Genomic DNA, 18,275 nt, shown 5'->3' on the forward strand with positions numbered 1-18,275 from the left:
CTGCTGTATTTTGCTCTTTCATTTGATAACTTCACACTGAGTCACCTTTCTCCTGAAATTTTAAAATGATTGTTTTAAAATTCCTGGCTTCCCATGCTGTGGTATAACATCACAGCAGTTCTGTGTCACTGATAAGAAATGACTCAGTCTTTAAGACTGAAACTGAATAAACACCAGCCTACTTCAGATCAGACCTTAGTGCTCCAGTATGCCATTGTTCCTGAGCTGCTGCTGAAAACATGGCACTTATCTAGTAGAAGCAGGAATTTCTCCATTCATTCTTATCAGCTCCTTTTCAGTGTATATCTGCTTTCCTTGCTTTCCTCTCTTTGCCTACTCAGCTCTTGTCACCTTTTGAACATCCTGCCTCCCTAACCCACTCTACCCGTTAACTCTTGCCCTTACTAACACTTCCTTCTGGCCTCTTCACACATTACCTCTTACTTACACCCAAACACCTTACCAACCACCTTTTCAACCCCTGTCTCTAACAATTGCCCAATCTTTAATATCGCAACACCCTTGCCCTAACATCTACTACTTCTTTGATTGCTCCAACAACGAAAATACCCCTTTAATCTCTGCCCAAAATGATTTTAATGCACTCAACAAGTGCACTGACCTTGTCAAAAACTGCCCCAAATAATTACTCCACTTTCATTGTTCTTAACCACTAATACCTAACCTTTTCAATCGCTGCCCCTGACAATCACCCGACTTTTTGTATCCTCAACAACTAATTCTCCCCTTTTACCCCAAGTAATACCTACCTTTTTCAAACCTTGCTTCTTAAATGTACCCCACTACGATTGCTTCCAACAACCTAATACTCTTTTCAATATAGCCAACAAGGATTTCTTCACTGTAAATGTCCTGAACAATTACCCCCTGAACCCAGCAACTGCCCCATGTATGATACCCCTAAATCTTTCTTCATGTCTCAAACAAATGATACCAATCTTTTCAAATCTTGGCCCCAACATTTACGCTAATCTTAATATCCTCAACAAATAAGACCTTCCCTTTAAAGCCTGGCCCCAAATGATTACCTCACATTAAGGGCACTGTACAGATAATATAAAGTTGAAACCAGAAATTTACATACACTGTATAAAAAGACACATAACCTTTTTTTCCTGTTTTAGGTCACTTAGGATTACCAAAATTATTTATATTTGCTAAATGCCAGAATAATGAGAGAGATAATTTTTTAGACAATTTTTTAATTACTTTCTTCAAAGTCAGAAGTTAACATACATTTCATTAGTATTTGGTAGCATTTCCTTTAAACTGCATGACTTGGGTCAAACATTTTGGGTATCCTTCCAAAAGCTTCTCACAATAGTTTCCTGGAACTTTGGCCCATTCCTCCTGACAGAACTGGTGTAACTGAGTCAGGTTTGTAGCCAACCTTGCTTGCACACGCCTTTTCAGCTCGGCCCACAACTTTTCTATAGGATTGAGATCAGGGCTTTGTGATGGCCACTCCAAAACATTGACTTTGTTGTCCTTAAGCCACTTTGTAACTAATTTGCTGGTATGTTTAGGGTCATTGTCCATTTGGAAAACCCATTTGCACCCAAGCTTTAACTTCCTGGCTGATGAAAACACCCCCACAACATGATGCTGCCACCCCTGTACTTCACAGTTGGGATGGTGTACTCAGGCTTGAAGCTTCCCCCTTTTTCCTCCAAATGTAATGATGGTCATTGTGGCCAAACAGTTCAATTTTAGTTTCATTAGACCACATGTCTCCAAAAAATAAAGTCTTTGTCCCTGTGTGCATTTGCAAACTGTAATCTATCTTTTTTTATGTTGCTTTTGGAGTAATGGCTTCTTCCTCGCTGAGTGGCCTTTCAGCCCATGTCGGTACAGGACTCGTTTCACTGTGGATAATGACACTCTCTTACCAGCTTCAGCCAGCATCTTCAGTCTTTTGATTTGTTCTGGGGTTGACATGCACATTTCGCACCAAAGCACGTTCATCTCTGGGACACAGAACCCGTCTCTTTCCTGAGCGATATGATGGCTGGACATTCCCATGGTGTTTATACTTGCGTATAATTGTTTGAACAGATGAACGTGGCCCCTCAGGTATCTAGAAATTGTACCCAAGGATGAACCAGACTTGTGGAACTCCACAATTCTCTTCCTGATATCTTGGCTGATTTCTTTTCATTTTCCTATGATGTCACACAAGGAAGCAGTGTATTTGAGGTGTGCCTTAAAATACATCCACAGGTGTGCCTGTAATTAACTCAAATGTTGTCAATTAACCTATCAGAAGCTTCCAAAGCCATGACATCATCATCTTATGTTTACCCTTAACCATGCCTACCTTAACTTATGCTTCCTGCCCATAGACTCCCACTTAGCCATCACAACTAGTTACCAAATTACCTACAACCCTACATTTAATCCCATTTTACTTCCTGTCCTCCCTGAAAACGGCCTCCCAACATGACTAATATCCCGCTGTTGTGTCTCTCTACCCAATTATTTGGCCTCCATCAGAATATCCAGCACAGGAAGTATGCCCGCTGGAAGGCCACCTACATCCACAACTGCCTGAAGAACGGGGAGACGCCTCAGGCTGGGCCCATCGCCATGGACGAGGACGGGGAAGCAGGTGGGACACACTGATAGGGCACTGAAAGACACACATACACGAACACACACATTGCTGAGCTCCCAGTTACAAAACACTCCATTTTCTCTCCTGAGCTTGCTCTTTAAAGAACACTTCCTTTGTTGACATTGTTTTGTCTATGTGTTCGTGTAAGAGTGTGTATATGTACGTGCATGTGAAGCTTGGTTCTGTATTGTGTGCCTTATCAGTTCTGGGACTGTTGCAGGAAAGCCCTGTGGTATAAACTAGAGACTTTGGGAGATTAGAGGTGTGCGCAGACTAGATTAGTGATGTAATGTAATGTGTTCTTACATTTGAAGTAAGTTTGTGCTTGTTTGTCAGAATGAATGTAAGTCATTCGACTCTGAATAAGAATTTAGGCTATGTATTTGAATGTGCTAAGGCTGTGCTGGGCCTCCATGTGTGTTTATGAGCATGAGATTGTCCTGATATTTATTCTATTATTCTCCATTCCCCTCATATCCAGCACAGATCAACTCTGAGTCTCTGACCTTTGTCACGCTGAAAAGCTCTGGTTTCTGCTGCCAGGCTTACACTATAAAACATAACCTTTAGGAGAAAGAAAGCATGGGAAAACACTACTAGATCCCGAGGAGATTGACTGAACTATTCAGACAACAACATGGCCATTTCAGCCTCTTAAAGTTCATTCGGTTGTGTGAAGCATACGGTGGGAAAAAGCACAACAGGAAACTAACCTTCTTGTTTGGCTGCCAGGGTGGTAAGTTCTTCCCTAAATTCACAATTTTTGAAGCAGACAGGAGCTTTGCAGTAGATTTCGACCTCCAAATGGTGGCTCTCTATTCAAGTGGCTGTTTGACCGGTCTAATTTACAGGTCATCCTTAAAGCTTACCGGCATTTGTCTTTTGGCAGGTGGTAATTCAGTTTGATGTCTCCCTTAGTTTAAGTCTACTGAAATGTCTCAGCTGTGTTTTTCATTTCTTTCTCTGAAACCACTAACACCCCTCGACTGACCTTTTCCATCTTATTACATTTATTCTGTTACTAGTAAAAAACAGACATTTAAATGCCCCATCAAAGAGCCCACTGTTTGCACAGACAAAACCAGAGAACGGTCTCAACATTACATCCTGCCATTTTTCTCCTATTCTTACTTGTGGATTGAGTAAGAATTCCTATTAATATATATTGTGTGTTTTTAAATGCATTCACATGTTAGCTTGCAAACTATATCCTCCTTTACAGAGTAGGACTGGGTATCAAATGCTAATACTTTTGTATACCGACTGAAATGTGTCCGTAGTATTGAAGATGGAAAGTATCAAGTATCGACCGTTGGGAGTGACTGCAAGTTTTTTTTGATAAAATGTTAATTGGTCTAAATCAGAAATGCTGCACAATGTCAGTCACATAAACTCATTCTATTTAGTTACAATCTTTCAGTCAGTAGACCTTTATGAGCTAGAATTCAACACATCAGGTTTAAGTGCCAATCAGATTAACTTGGAGGCATTGCAGGGCTGGTGGATGACCACGGAAAAAATAAAAGTTGTTTGAATCTGATTCGTATGGAAAAAATAAACAAGTAAGGCTAACAAGATTCAGGTGAGCAATATTTACAATATTCAAACAGCAGTACCACATGTCATGTACAAGATGGACAGATTTCTGACAAGGAAGACAATCTAAAATATGAAGTCCGTCTTACCTTCAAGTTCATTGTCAGTATAATGACATAGAGAGCCCTGTGTATTTTGGATGTGTTGTAGACATCTGGACCTGTCATTAGAACTTTATGGTCTGCAAGAACCTCAGTAAAGCTTTTTACCCAACCTTAATCAGGAAACCTTCGTCATTTTTAGACTATTTCTGTTGAGTCAAGTCCAAGCGGCTTGTGTAAAGACATTTACCACTGATGCAATGTGATGTTTTCCAATGTTTAAATTTCTCATAATCAAGTATTGAAGCATACTTTACCAAAACACAGGCATCATGTTATGATTGGTCAAAACATTTCAAACAGAAACCAACCCAGGTACAAAGGTCGTCTTTGAGTATAATTAAGTGTCCATTTGCATAAATTGTAACAATATACTGTATACATTTATTGATGGTACAAAAGATTAGGAATACTCCCTTGATAACAATTATAATGGATTCCCCATAGCAAGATGTTATTGCTTATTGATCACGAATTCCAACGCCTAAGGCGGAGACGGAGCCGATGAGAATCACATGACTTTTAACCTCTGAGACAAGTGAAGTGTGGATTGTACAAAAGGGACTTAGGCTCAGTATCATGACTTTGAAAGACAGCGCAGCACAGTCTGTTCAGTGAATTATATATTTATTCTGATAATTCCACAGACCGTAGAGACTCCAAGTAGAGTTTCTACTGGGCTGCATGGGACTGGACAGCATCTGGACTTGTTTTCAGATTGCACTTTGAGAGCGAGAAGTTGCGTCAAAGGCCTCTCGGGAAGACACAAGACCAAACTGGAATTTATTTTGACATGAACACCTATGGGCTCACACACGTTTCACTTCCCTGTAGGGAAACTTTAAACGTATTTTTCATGTCGGTGAACTGATGTTGACGAATTCCTCGCTAAAATAAAGGCCATCTGCTTGTCCACGCCCACTCAGTCCACATACATGTGGGTGTGTTTGACCCAAACATTGCCTGCTCGGCCATGACATCACCCTGAGAAACCCTCAACTGCACATGGATGTACCGTTAACACACACACACACGCACACATACACACATCATAGCTACATGTAACAGTTTCTTTCCCACCTTTACTCTCTTTTATTTTTCCCTTGCACATCGCTCACACACTTTCACACCCCATATTCACTGACATACTCTCCTCTCTCCCTCTCTCCCAGTGTGCATTAGGGTCTCTGTGTCAGTGATTACATCATGATAGTTTATTCCCACTGATGGATAGCACCGCCAGCACACAGCTGATATCATCCACCCAGTTTCTCTCTTTCTTTTTTGGATTTTATCAGCATTTCAACACTCGTATCTTGGTGTGGGTGTGTGTGTGTGTGTGTGTGTGTGTGTGTGTGTGTGTGTGTGTGTGTGTGTGTGTGTGTGTGTGTTTTCTTGCAGACACATCAGCAGCCCAGATGTTTGTTTTTTTGTTTGTGCATGTGACAGAGAGAGCAAAAAGCATTCCTTTCTGACATGATCATTTTTGACTGATTGTCATTGTTGTTTTTGAACTGCAGACACAACATGGTTGTGATAAGTGGAGATAATTTTTGTGGTCAAATTGTCTATTCTCAGTGGTGCAGGTCTAGTTTGGGATGGATTCCAATCGGTTCCATTTTGAATCCAGCTCCAAGTTGGTAAAATACCAACACCAACAAATTCATTATCGAGTCTTTCATCCATGTGCTCTGTTTAGTTTCTTTTGCCTCTCTCTGACACTACAGACAAGACTGATACCATATTCAAACTCTTGAGAACTCAGCAAGGCTGTTCTTTACAGCAAACATGGCGGACCGGCTTTAACATTCCAAAGTTAACAAAACAACTGCAAAATGCAATATTTGTTGGATGATACTTGCAACTTAGGGGGGGAACAACAAGTCCTGTGTTTTAAATATCTCTCGTCCATCATATTTAAGTAGAACGTGTTACTTTTGATAACTTTCTCGGCCTCAACCTGCCGCCGATGTGATAACAATGCAGTGCAGTGCAGCAACAGATTTGCAAATTTGCATTGTGCAAAACATCCACGCAAACTGCAAGTAAAGATTCAACAAGAATTTCGAAAGGATTCAGATTCGAAAAGCGGATTTGATACTGGATTCAGAGTCAACAAAATACAAACCCCATCCCTGTTTCTGCCACTGTGGGGTCCAAACTCTCAGCAGAGATGGTGGGGATGGCCACGATTCTTAGACGGACAGATAGAGTTAAGCATTTTATAAATTTAAAGATTCATTCAGGTTGATTAAAGCAATTAAGTAAGCCTGGTTTAGTAAAGCAGACTAACACAGTCACATTCTTGTTTCACAATAAGTTGATTCTCTTTTTACAAAAATTGTAAATTGAAATTGAAGTTCTTACTAAACCAGGCCGATGGATAATCAATACATTCTTATTTTATTCAGCTGATTCAAAAGCTGTCTGCAATTAACCAAACAAATACAGTGTGAGACAGAGTCGGACTGTTTCCTTGTCTCTGTTCTTTAAGGGTTATATCAGCTGCTGAGAGAATATTCATGGACTCCTTAGTTGGGTCACATTTTATTTAACATGCAGACTCGATGGTTTCAGTGCACACTGCCTGGAGCCCCACATGCTGTTAGGATAAGGTGTAGAAAATAGATTCTTATTTAAGAATTAGGTCATCCTCCCACGCTGTGCTTCTACTTTTTTTCCAATATGCTGAAGGACTCTGACAGTCTACTGGTTCTCCACAGGTCAAAAGTACATCTTTACATGTTTTCATCAGCACCATGCTGCTGCGGTGGACGCGCCTCCGTCAGCTGGTTGCTGCTGTGTAACAGCAGGCACTGGACACTGCAGTGATATGAACCAGTTTAAGTAGGTTAATTAACCTCTGGAGAGTCCTGCAACTGTGTTTGACACACACACACACACTCACTCCTACACAGACACACATACTGCCTCACACTACCACACACACTTACCAACCACTCAAATGTACCAGCGGTAGTTACAGAAAGACCATTGTCTCCCAGCAGCTCTGGTCTGACTTTCCATTGACTGGGAGGGGGACGTGTTTAGCAAGAGGAAAGGAATGGATGGAGGGAGGGGTGGTTGGGTTGGGGGGGGGGGCAGGCAGAGAGAGAGAGAAAACAACTTCCAATGCTTAGTTGTAAAAACATAAAGGATGTGTTCTGTGACCCAGTTGTCAGAGGAAAATGTATTGAAAGAGTTCTGAAATTCCTCCAATATTCCAGTCGGATCCAGTGGAGAGTCTGAATCCAGGCAAGACTTTTGGCTAATTTAGTCACTGTGAAACCTGCTGACGAATTCTGATTGATTATCGCTAATAACTGATGTAATAATGGACTCCCTGACTGACTAAACAACAACATGATACAGTATGGAAAGTGCTTGGGATTGTCATCAGAGTCAGACTGTGGAATTTGTAAAGGACAAAATGAAATGGCTGATCTGGTATCCTCATCTTCTCCCATGTATACTGCCGTTTTAGTGGAGAGTCACGTTACATCAGTCAATGAATTTAAAGGTCCTCCAAATGAACTGCTCCACCTTTGATCTTAAATTTGAAATATACGCACAGATTACTCTTTCAATCACAATCCGTATATATACATTATTTTCTGTCTGTGTGGGGAATGTGCTAAAATGCTGACTGAAGTGGAAAACATCTGCTGTCAGGAAATACCAAAGCTAACGTTGCACGTAAAAATGTTATTCTGGTGTTGCCAAACGACTGTATAGTAAAACTGCACCATCGGTTATTAGTATTCCAAAAGGAGTTTGCTCTGTCTTTTGTTTGAGGGCGGGGTTGGCACGTGTTACATACTGACGTAGATACATTACGGAAGGAAAGCCTGGAACAGAATCAAGGCATCTCAGGCATTTCAGGAGCAGTGTTTTCTGTGGGAGAGAATAACTCCCACCTTAACATGCACAAAACAGATATTTAACAGTAAAGCAAAGGGGAAACCCGGAAAAGCATGATATGGGCACTTTAACAGCAGAGCTGATGCTCAGAGCGGCAGCTGGATAGCTCCTGACATGAGTAGACTGACTGACTGAAAGAACAGAGCTATGCAGAACCTCCAGAAAAACATTGTTAAAAGTGCCCTATGGCAAGACATTCAGCCACTAATTGTCCCGGAGGAGCTGCTCAATGTCCAGCAGCAGGACAGTCGTACTGTGAATCACTCTCCCTGCTGCTGTAAACAAGGGTGTCTTCTTCAGGAGCCCAGGAGGCAGATGTTTTTCGTCCAAACCGGCCACAGCCACTTTGGATATTACATCAACCAAACAGGATTTTTTTTTAGAAAAGAATAAAAACCTCAAAATTATGTTTTTTTTTTTTTTTACCTCCACAGTGGTTGGTGCACCAACTCACCAGCCAAAATCTACAGCCAGCGTTCATCAGTTTCCCTCGCTGCTCTTAATTAAATTGTCTAAATGAGGGTTTAGAGTCATGTAACTCAGAGAAGCCAGTGTAATGAGGTGGTAGTGAGTCTCAGATGGCAGGTAGTCATTACTCTGTGTATGTGTTTGTACTTATGTGTAATTTGATGTTGTTAAAAGTGACCGAAGTAGGCAACGAGGGACGACTGAGCTCCTGGAACATTTTAGAAGTTCTGTTTTTTTTTGTTTTTTTTTGTGTTGTGTTGTGTTGACCCTCAGTCGTAACAAGGTGAGACACTCAGAATTATAGTACACATACCGACAGACGCGCAAATTCAAACACACACACACACGGTTTAAATTATCAGTAAAACATAAAAAAAAAATTGTGGTGTTAATTATCTCTTAATGTGCGTGTCTGTGCATGTTCATGCATTGATTCTCCTTTTGGTGTTTGTGTGTACATATATACAAGTGTGTGTGTGTGTGCCAATGTATCTGTACAACCACTTCCCTGTTTGTCATTGGTCATAGCTCATGTTGGCAAAAAGCAAATTCATTTATTTCATGGCTCACTCTTCCCTTCGCGACGAAATAGCTGTGTGGGAACTTTGGCCTTTCAGGATCCACTGCAATTCATAGCGAGGTTATCAACACCAGTTAAGAGGAAAAGGGTAAGCAAAGGAAAAACATTCCCGTAAATGAATATGAACTAGTTGCAAACTGAGATATTGAGGTGCACAAAAACTATGTTTTCTACGCAAAAAGTAAAAATATGTTTTTTCCACTTCACCTTTCTGGCAGTGGGCAGGATTAAAATTAAAACTTAGTTTGGTCAAGGAATTATAAAGTTGTTCACACTTCAAGTGAGACTACAGTTTACTACAACTTTTGTCTTATGTTATAGTTTTGTCCATCAGTTCTGTCAGTAACAGTAACATTGATTTGACAGCAGTGATGGCAAATTTGATAATAAACATAATATTGCAATATTTCCCACTGTATTTCCCACAGTATGCAATATTTTTATAATGTGTTTTTTCATTATTTTTTTTGCAGTTTTGCAGTTTTGAATAGGCTGAGGAGTCCAACCCTCATTTCACCGCTTTGCTTACTGCACATTGTACCATGGCAGTGACAAATAAAACTTTGAACTGCTGTTTAGTGGCAGCAGCGCTTATACATAAGACATAATATAAATATAATTATATTTTAACCATCCCCCCAACGCAATAATATCATATATCGCAATATTGGGGCTGGACTGTATCGAGACGGCACAGAAAAAGCTACAGGAAATACAGTACTTTTACCTTCTCCTTCATTTTTCTATCAAATATTCGCAGATTCCTTTACATTTGAAACAATAAACACTGACTCTAATTCACAGCTGTAACCTGAACCATCAGTTTGATCACTGATGAAGCATTATGGGTAAAATATTTCTTCAGTTTCAGATTCTCAGTCATTGTTGTCCGCTCACCTTCCTGCTGATAGATGCTCTCTGTTTGTTCTGGGATTGTTTACTCAGCTCGTTAATCTTACAGCTCATGACCTTAGTGCGACTTTAGGAAAAGGTACTCTTTGTATCTCGTGTTCATACAGTACATGTATAAATGCAGGCTTTGTTTTCCCGCTCACTCTCGCCCACACGGATTCATGAAGACACTTTAAACTCATTACATTAATTCTAATGTGAACCGATCAGTCATCCGAGTCATCTCAGCAGTAAATGCATGTAGTCACAGTGTGTGTGCCCAGACGTGAGAACTGAAAGTGAAGCTGAAAAAGCGTCCGTACGCTTTCTGCACTCTCTCCGGATCAACAAACTTTAACAACTTAATGAAAGACAAAATATTCCAGCGAGTGAAGGTTTGTTAAGTGTCAGATCTCCTCCTAATGCCTGTCGGCCTTCCTGCCTGTAATGGAGTAATGACAGACGCTGGGGGTTTTAACATGGTGTCAAATACAGCCTGTGTCTGCAAATCCACTCGAACATTTTTAATCTGTCAAAATATCTCTGGCTGTCAAGAAATGTTTTCTTTGCATTAGGTGTGGTTGCTGAGAGAGGCAAAGTCTCCAGCGTCAGGCTCATGTTCGGAAGATGAAAACACCACAGGCTGTAACTTTTTTTTTTTCTTTCATACTTAACTTTTTTTAAGCTTCTTCCTGTAAGCATCTCTCTGTCCTTTTATTGTGAATCAATGTTGTTTTGTTGCGGGATTATTGCTTTGGTTTTTGAAGCATTTTCTTTCTCCTAATATTTAAACAAAACTGTGATTCCCACCGATAATCCAACTTTAACATGCGTGCATATAAAACAAGTAAGAAGCATGCTCTTATGTCCAGAATGCAGGAATGATGCTACAAATGCAGAAGCACAATAATAAAAGCATATAAAGCTGTGCATGTCTGATCCAGCCATCTCCAGCTCCTCAGGCAGTTAAATTGAGGAGAAAGCCTCTGCTTCGTGTCCCACTCCTCATCTAAAACCAATCTATGAATGTCCATGAAAGTGATTTACACATTTTCTGCAGTTTAATCTTACTCTCATGAATTCAAATCACTTCAACCTAAACTCATTTTTTTTAAACGCCTCGTCACCCGATGTGCTTCGGATGGGGATACGATTTTCGATATGTGATTGAAACCAAGTGATGCCAAGAAGTTTAAGCTCCTCCGTTCTGTTGAATGCCTTTGCAGCATCAAAACTCCATTTCTAGAGCTTAGTATTTCATTCGTGCTCGGGCGCTGATATCTCAGTGGAAGCTAAGGCAGGGGGTAAGCACTTACATGAACGTGTCGGGAATTAGCAGTGAATGGTTTTAGGGCAATGCCATAATTGTGTGGCTTATCTGAGAAGTGTAAGTTGCATTGACTGTAATGTAATTTAAGTTTTCTCATGATATATCACGTACTCTTCTAGTTCAGTTTGACCAGCAGGGCATCATATTGGACATAATATTACTAGATATTTAACATCCTCCATGCGCCATCTACTGTAGATTTAATATTGGCCATGAAATGTCACCATTATCACATCAACATATCCACATCTTCAACAACATTTTCAGTTGACAGTAGGTGCGTTTCCATTAACCTGCTTAATGCGCGATTTGAAATTGTGGACTTACAAATGAGTAATGGAAACGTGAATTTTCCAATTTCAAGCTTTTGTAGGCAGGGTGAAGAACCTGAACATCATCATCCTACATTGCCAGGTTGCAGCCAAACTGCATCTGTAAAAAAAAAAAAAAAAAGTGTCATTTATATTGACAGAGAAAAGGCGAAAAGCTTGGATGAGATGCACGCAGGTGTCCGGTTTGTTGTAAACCGACTAACTGTGAAACATGCAAGACTGGTCCTAGCAGCCACGGCCATTGCTTTTGTACTGACCTTTGCAGGATGGATGCGTCGGTAGTTACTGATTGGTCAGGGCAAAATAAACCAAATTACACCCCAAACAAAAAGTCAAGGAGGCTTAATCCCTTCTACAAGGCTTTGATTGATTGAGCCATCAATGAACACTGAACCAGACCTTTTTGATTTGCTGAAAAACTCTTGAGATATGGGAAGCAACCAGGAGATGGGGAGCCATGCCAAAGCAGTGTGACCTTTATAATGCTGCCAGCAGTTTTCATTGGAACTACTTTCTTCCCCAGAAATATAACTGAGTATTCCATGGAGAATTTAATGATCTGCTTAATGTTTGAAAATGTATTAAATTTGGCTTTCTGAAAACAGTTACTGTACATACCCAGAATAACATGCTCATTACCTCGTCAGCGAATCAGAAAAGAAAGCGAGAGGTGCAACAGACTCGATGTTGATGTCTTTCTTTTCTCTCTCTCACTGTCTCTCTGATAGATGAGTTTGGAGCTGAAGGTTTCTCAGGCCCGGGCCCCTCCCACGGAGGATCCTTCAGGGGAGGTCCTCCCTCCCAGCCCTATGACGACCAGGACAAAAGTTTGGGTCCAGGTCCCGCCCCAGGGATTGGGTTTAGTCCAAGTCCAGGAGCGGGGCCATCGGGTCCCCCCACCACCAGCTTCAACAACATCCACATCCCACCAGGCGCCCACGCACCAGCCAACACTCCAGCCGAGCTTCCTCCACCCACAGGTACGAAGCACAGAGATGCTGTTTGTAGCTTTTAGCCACGCTAGCATCAGGACTGCTGCGATCACCAGTGCGGTCCAAAGTGAAATATGTTGATAACTATTGGAGGGATGGCCATGAGATTTGGTTTAGAAATTCATCTTCCCCTCAGGATGAATTGTAATAACTTTGCTGAGCTTCTGACTTTCATCAAGTGCCACGTGTATTCTTGTTTATGACCACATAGCTGCAAAACCAAGTTTTTATTAGTGCTTAGCAAATATTGGCAGGCTAACACGCTAACCTAAGATGGTGAAAATGGTTAACGTTATGCCTGCTAAATATCAGCATGTTAGCTTTGTCACTATGAACGTGCCGACGTTAGCCACTAGCATGACAGTAGACTATCTATATCTGGTGTTACGTCCTTAAAATTAATGATTAAATGATGCATTATAACAGTAGCACTATAAATGCAAGAATATTTTATGAATTCTTTTCGAAAAAGTGAAGCTGAAACGAGTCTTTAACCACATTTTACGGATATCCCAAAGAGTAAAAGGTTGTTTTTTTGTTTTCAAGTCTTACTTTTCAAGAAAGTAACAACTTCTCCGTGTGGTTTCCAAGTGCATGAAGATCTTTTCAAATTTGATTCAGTCCAACTTTTGCTTGATTTAGGAGAAGAATTGAAAACGAAACTTGGGACTTCTGTTCCAAAAGTAACAATGGTAGAAATAACAGTATGTTGTGTCCATATGTTTAAATTAGATTGTGAATAAACACACACTCTTATATCATTGTTTGTTCAGGAAGAGTAGCGACTGTTACAGTACAGTGGCTAATGGGGATCCAACTAAATAAATGAAGTAAATATTCAGTATTTTTGATGGTAGCTGCATTGAATGAACCCCATTTCCCATAAACCCTAGAGCATCGCGAGCTAAACATCATGGCGCATTAACAGAGGCGAGTCCGTTGACGAGTCGAGGGGTCATGGTTAGTTCACGTCTATGATAACAACAGTTACAGAGAGGACTGAACGCAGAGATTACAACTTAAAAAAAACCAAACAAACGTTATTGAGACAGTGTTGGTGGATATTATGGATATGGCCGACACCTCGTTCCCACGACGATGCCAGTATCTGCAGCATCACACTGGTTGATATTAATGGGAGCTGTAGACCTCAGGAACAGGTTTGCTCAGAAAGACTGAGGAAAGAAATGCAGAGTGAGTTACAGAAGCTGGTGGAACAGAGGCTGATGCTGATTGGTGGACAACACTTGCTCCTCTTATTCAAAGGAAATACACCTGCTGAGTGGAGACTCATAGAGACAAACATCAGAAGGACAAACAGCTGGTCCTGCTGTGATTCGCTGACTGGATTTCATCTGGAACTTCATGGGAAAAAAGGATATGCGTTAGACAAAATATTACTGTGACACACACAGTGATAGAAAAAAAGTACAACAATAATACAATCACTACTGAAGTGGTGTTTCCAGCCTGTTAGTTATTGTCTAACATTCTTTACTTACCAGCCTTTCTTATCGTTTTCCTTGTAATCCCTGTTTCTCACTAATTTCCCCTGATAACACTGAGTACGTGATGGCTTTACAATCCTCTGGCTCACAACACTCCTCCTTTAGAAACTACCTCACATACTCTTCAACAAGTGCTCTGAGTGTGTGTGTGTGTGTGTGTGTGTGTGTGTGTGTGTGTGTGTTGATGTTCGTGTAAATGTGTGCAGACGTCCTCTGGAGGATGTTGGGATGTTCTGATGTCATCAGTGGCCAGATTTCACTCCTGCAGCAGAGTCTGTGTAACGTTCAGCTATAATTGTGATTACTGGGAGGTTGATATAAAGATATTGAGTAATGCAAAGTGTGTGTCTCTGCATGTGCACACCAGAAGACTTAATTGCCCCCCTGTGGCAAATCAGTGTGTCAAGACAAAGGGTTATGTAATGCAGTTTTCTGCCTCCTCCTGAAGTCATGTGCACGGATGAGAGGAAATTTTGTTTTTGTTTCCCATGTCGACAAAGTGCAGTGGTCAGTGTGAATGGGGTTTACGCACACACACACGTGCACACACACACACACACACACACACACACACACACACACACACACACACACAGAAATCAAGTCATTTAGAGTATTTATGGATTACACAAGTGCACAAAGCATTGGCAAGAGAAAAACAAAGTTTCCCACACACACACACACACACTCATATTGTTGGCTGTTGCCTGGCCGCTACTCAGTCACATGTTCCTGCTTTAAGGAAGAAGAAGTAAATAAAATGAGTGAGAGAGGTTGACCTTGGTGCTCGTCCAGTCACCGACAGACGAGGTGTGTGTTCCCTCCCTGTGAGCGCTGCTGATAGTGAAGGACTGTTATCGATCACACGAGAGCGGCGGGATAAGTGTTGGCTTCAGTGTGTGGGAAAGAGAGACGGGGTGTGTGTGTGTGTGTGTGAAGGAATGTGTTTGATTTCAACATAAACTTTGTTTAGGTCCTGTACGAACCGTCTCTCTCTTTGAAAATCGAATTATTTTTAGCTTTTATTAAAAAGAAATCTTAATATTCAATGGTGGTTTTTCGTTGAATGATAAACAGCATGTGAAATCTGATTGAATCCAAAAATCTGGGCAAAGTACAAACAGTTCAAATGTTTGTCCATTTTTGGAATCACTTTTCATGAGTGGAAACATATTCTGATGTTTTCTTACTGCAAGAGAAGCTCATTTATAGTCATCTCCAAAAAAGTGTCTTCTTGGAGCAAGAAAACTTCACAAAGAAATCAGTGTAACCCTTTAACAAGTTTGAAATAAGTTTGAAAATGACATTCCCAAACTGTACAGCTATGGTCCTTAGAACTATTTTTGTCATAGTCATGATCCTCATAAGATCTACAGCAAGTGCCACTGAACCAAATGTATGAAGATGATAGTTTATAGTGTGATTCTACACTTGTTTATGTGTAGTTGTTAGAACATGAGCACCTGTTGTCCCAGTGAGATCACGCAGAGATTGTCGAGGCTGAGTTTGGATGCAGCCAGGTACCACCTTAAATCATGTAACTCCTTATGTCCAGTGTGAGCCTCTTTAGCAGTGAAGCATCTCCCAGTAGTCTGTTCCTCAGCTGACACATTTCTTTTTTGTTTTTGTTTTTTTGGAGACTTTTTTTTTCCCTAGAAGTCAAAGACACACGGTGTCACATGTTGTACAGATTATAAAGCCACCAGAGGCAAATTTGTGATGTGGGAAATTGGGCTGCATAAAAAAAAAAAACTAATTCGGCTTGACGTATGATCGATGTGCAGATACTGCTTTAATGAGTTCGTCACGTTTCCCTGTTTCACAGACTTCATATGAGAAGTGACAGAGACGAACAAGTAAAGCTGCTTTTTCTGCTTCTACGTGAAGACAAAGTCAGGAACCACTCGATCGATTGTCAATAAATATCGGCATTTCTACACATTCACGCACATATTTCAAATTTCCGAAAAGAAATGATAAAAGAGACTTGATGCGTAATCCAAGTCCTCCACATTAAAAGCCAAAACACACCTTTGTGGTTGAGGTTTAGTTGGGCTCAGGCACAGAAACGACTTGGTCAGGGTTAGAGGAGGATCCTGGTTTGGGTTCAAACGGCTTAGTTTCTACTATTTATTACAGTTTATCCAAATATGTGTTTTACAAGTGACCATTAATCGTCTTATGAGGACTCATAATGCAGCTGTTAGTGTTTATTATTTAGTATCTATCATAATTGAAGTGTTTCTGTTGACCAGCAGAAGGAGTTAAACCCGTGCCTATGCCCCGAACTGTGCCCACTGTTGACCCCACACTGCTCAGCGCCCAGCAGCAGGGTAAGAACACACACACACTTTCTCCTTTCTCTCTTTTCACTTTTTGTAATTCCCTAAAAACCTGATCAGACGTCTGCAGCTGCTGGTGACGAGAGGATTAACATACTCCACCAGCCCCTCTGATCTCTGCAGTGGTATCCAGTCTGCTATCGATCCGATTTTAAAATGCTGCTGCCGTTTCTGCCGTTTACGGCCAAACTGCATTTCGTACAACTCTTCGGCCCCGTGTGCTCATGTGAGACCTTTCTGTTCCTACTGTAAAAACAAAGAACCTGACGCGGTGCATAGTTGGAACAAATTCCTGAGACTGATCCCAAACTCTGACAGCCTTTAAATCCACCTTAAAAACCTTTCTCTTCCCTCATGGCCTTTATTAAACTTTCACTTCTTTTCTTTTAATTCTCTATTTCTTCTTTTAACGTTATACCATCAGACAAAATCCTCTCTCTCTCTCTCTCCGTCTCTCCATCCACTGTGTTTATTTGTGACATAAGTGTGTATGACTGAATACAACTTTATATTATGTCATGAGTCTGCATTTCTGCATGCATACCGTATATTTTCTGTTTAACATTTCTCCATCATGAACTGGATTATGAACATTTTCTCATGTTGATGTCATCACAACAAAAGCAACCATCTGTGACTCAGAAACTAAAACTTAATTAACTTCAGCTGAAGGTTCTGTGCCCCCTACTTTTCCATGCGCAGTTTGTGTATTTTGCATTTCACGGCATTGTACACTTTTTGGCGACGGGTTATGACCGTCCAGTATTTAAGGTGGTTTGTAGAAAAGACAGGTCCAGTCCTTCCTGGGTGGTCTTTTGTCATGATAGTATTTTGAGGACACCCGTGAGCTGTACTCTGTTGTTTTCCAAGCTGGAACAAGGATAAAGTGTGTAACGAGAAGAAGGAGGCAGACAACAATAAAGAGGCCAGATACAGAGAGTGGATCTTGGTATTGAATCCGAACGAAATGTTTCCTTAGTTCCTTAGTTAGTGGGTCAAATGTCTGATTAGATTTGTAATTTGACTTATTCTTTAATCAGATACTTCCTGATTGAAATCATAATGTTGCCAGTTTTGGATTGTGTTAAGTTTTTGTACAGCTTGTGTGTGTGCCTCAGAGTAAGGGACTGGAAAACAGTATCACTCTGTCACCTCCATCAAAGCTTGATAACGAATCTTGTAGAACCATCATAAACATAAGAACACAGGAAGTAACACACCTAAGCTGATAGAACTGTTATGCTGTTATAACACTGTCATCGCGCATTGCAAATTTTTCCTCATATCGTGCAGGCCTAACATATATACATATATGTATATATCATCTATTACCATAAGTATATGTAGCTCTATAAGGGTAAATTATAAAGTTTTAAATAAAGACTAAAGACGCTGCTTTGTCAGCACTTCCTGGATTAATGATAGTAGTCATACTGCAGTTCTTCAGCTGGATACTGCACATACAGGAGGATTTCAGATACATATGGCACATTTATTTGGATACAGAGATTAGTATGCATTCTCAGCAGAACCCTTAACTGGATAAATAAGGTGAAATGAATAATTCACCCTCTTTTCA

At 40.7% G+C, this 18,275-nt stretch overlaps 1 protein-coding gene across 3 annotated transcripts in view; it reads left to right on the forward strand.

Annotated features, from left to right (window-relative positions):
- vta1 (vesicle (multivesicular body) trafficking 1) overlaps nucleotides 1–18,275 on the forward strand; it is a 65,297-nt gene that overhangs the window by 33,923 nt on the left and 13,099 nt on the right. The window contains exons 5-7 of one of the 3 annotated variants that reach the window (XM_023411085.2): nucleotides 2,515–2,629; nucleotides 12,583–12,834; nucleotides 16,613–16,687. In XM_023411085.2, the coding sequence (XP_023266853.1) occupies nucleotides 2,515–2,629; nucleotides 12,583–12,834; nucleotides 16,613–16,687 (442 nt within the window). Of the gene's footprint in view, nucleotides 1–2,514; nucleotides 2,630–12,582; nucleotides 12,835–16,609; nucleotides 16,688–18,275 lie in introns of all 3 variants that reach the window. The other 2 variants (XM_023411084.2, XM_023411086.2) reach the window with 2 other exon arrangements.

Source organism: Seriola lalandi, unplaced genomic scaffold, assembly GCF_002814215.2.
Source record: "Seriola lalandi dorsalis isolate HSWRI2012SDOR001 ecotype SW California unplaced genomic scaffold, Sedor1 jcf7180002054448, whole genome shotgun sequence".
In the NCBI taxonomy this organism is placed as follows: domain Eukaryota; kingdom Metazoa; phylum Chordata; class Actinopteri; order Carangiformes; family Carangidae; genus Seriola; species Seriola lalandi.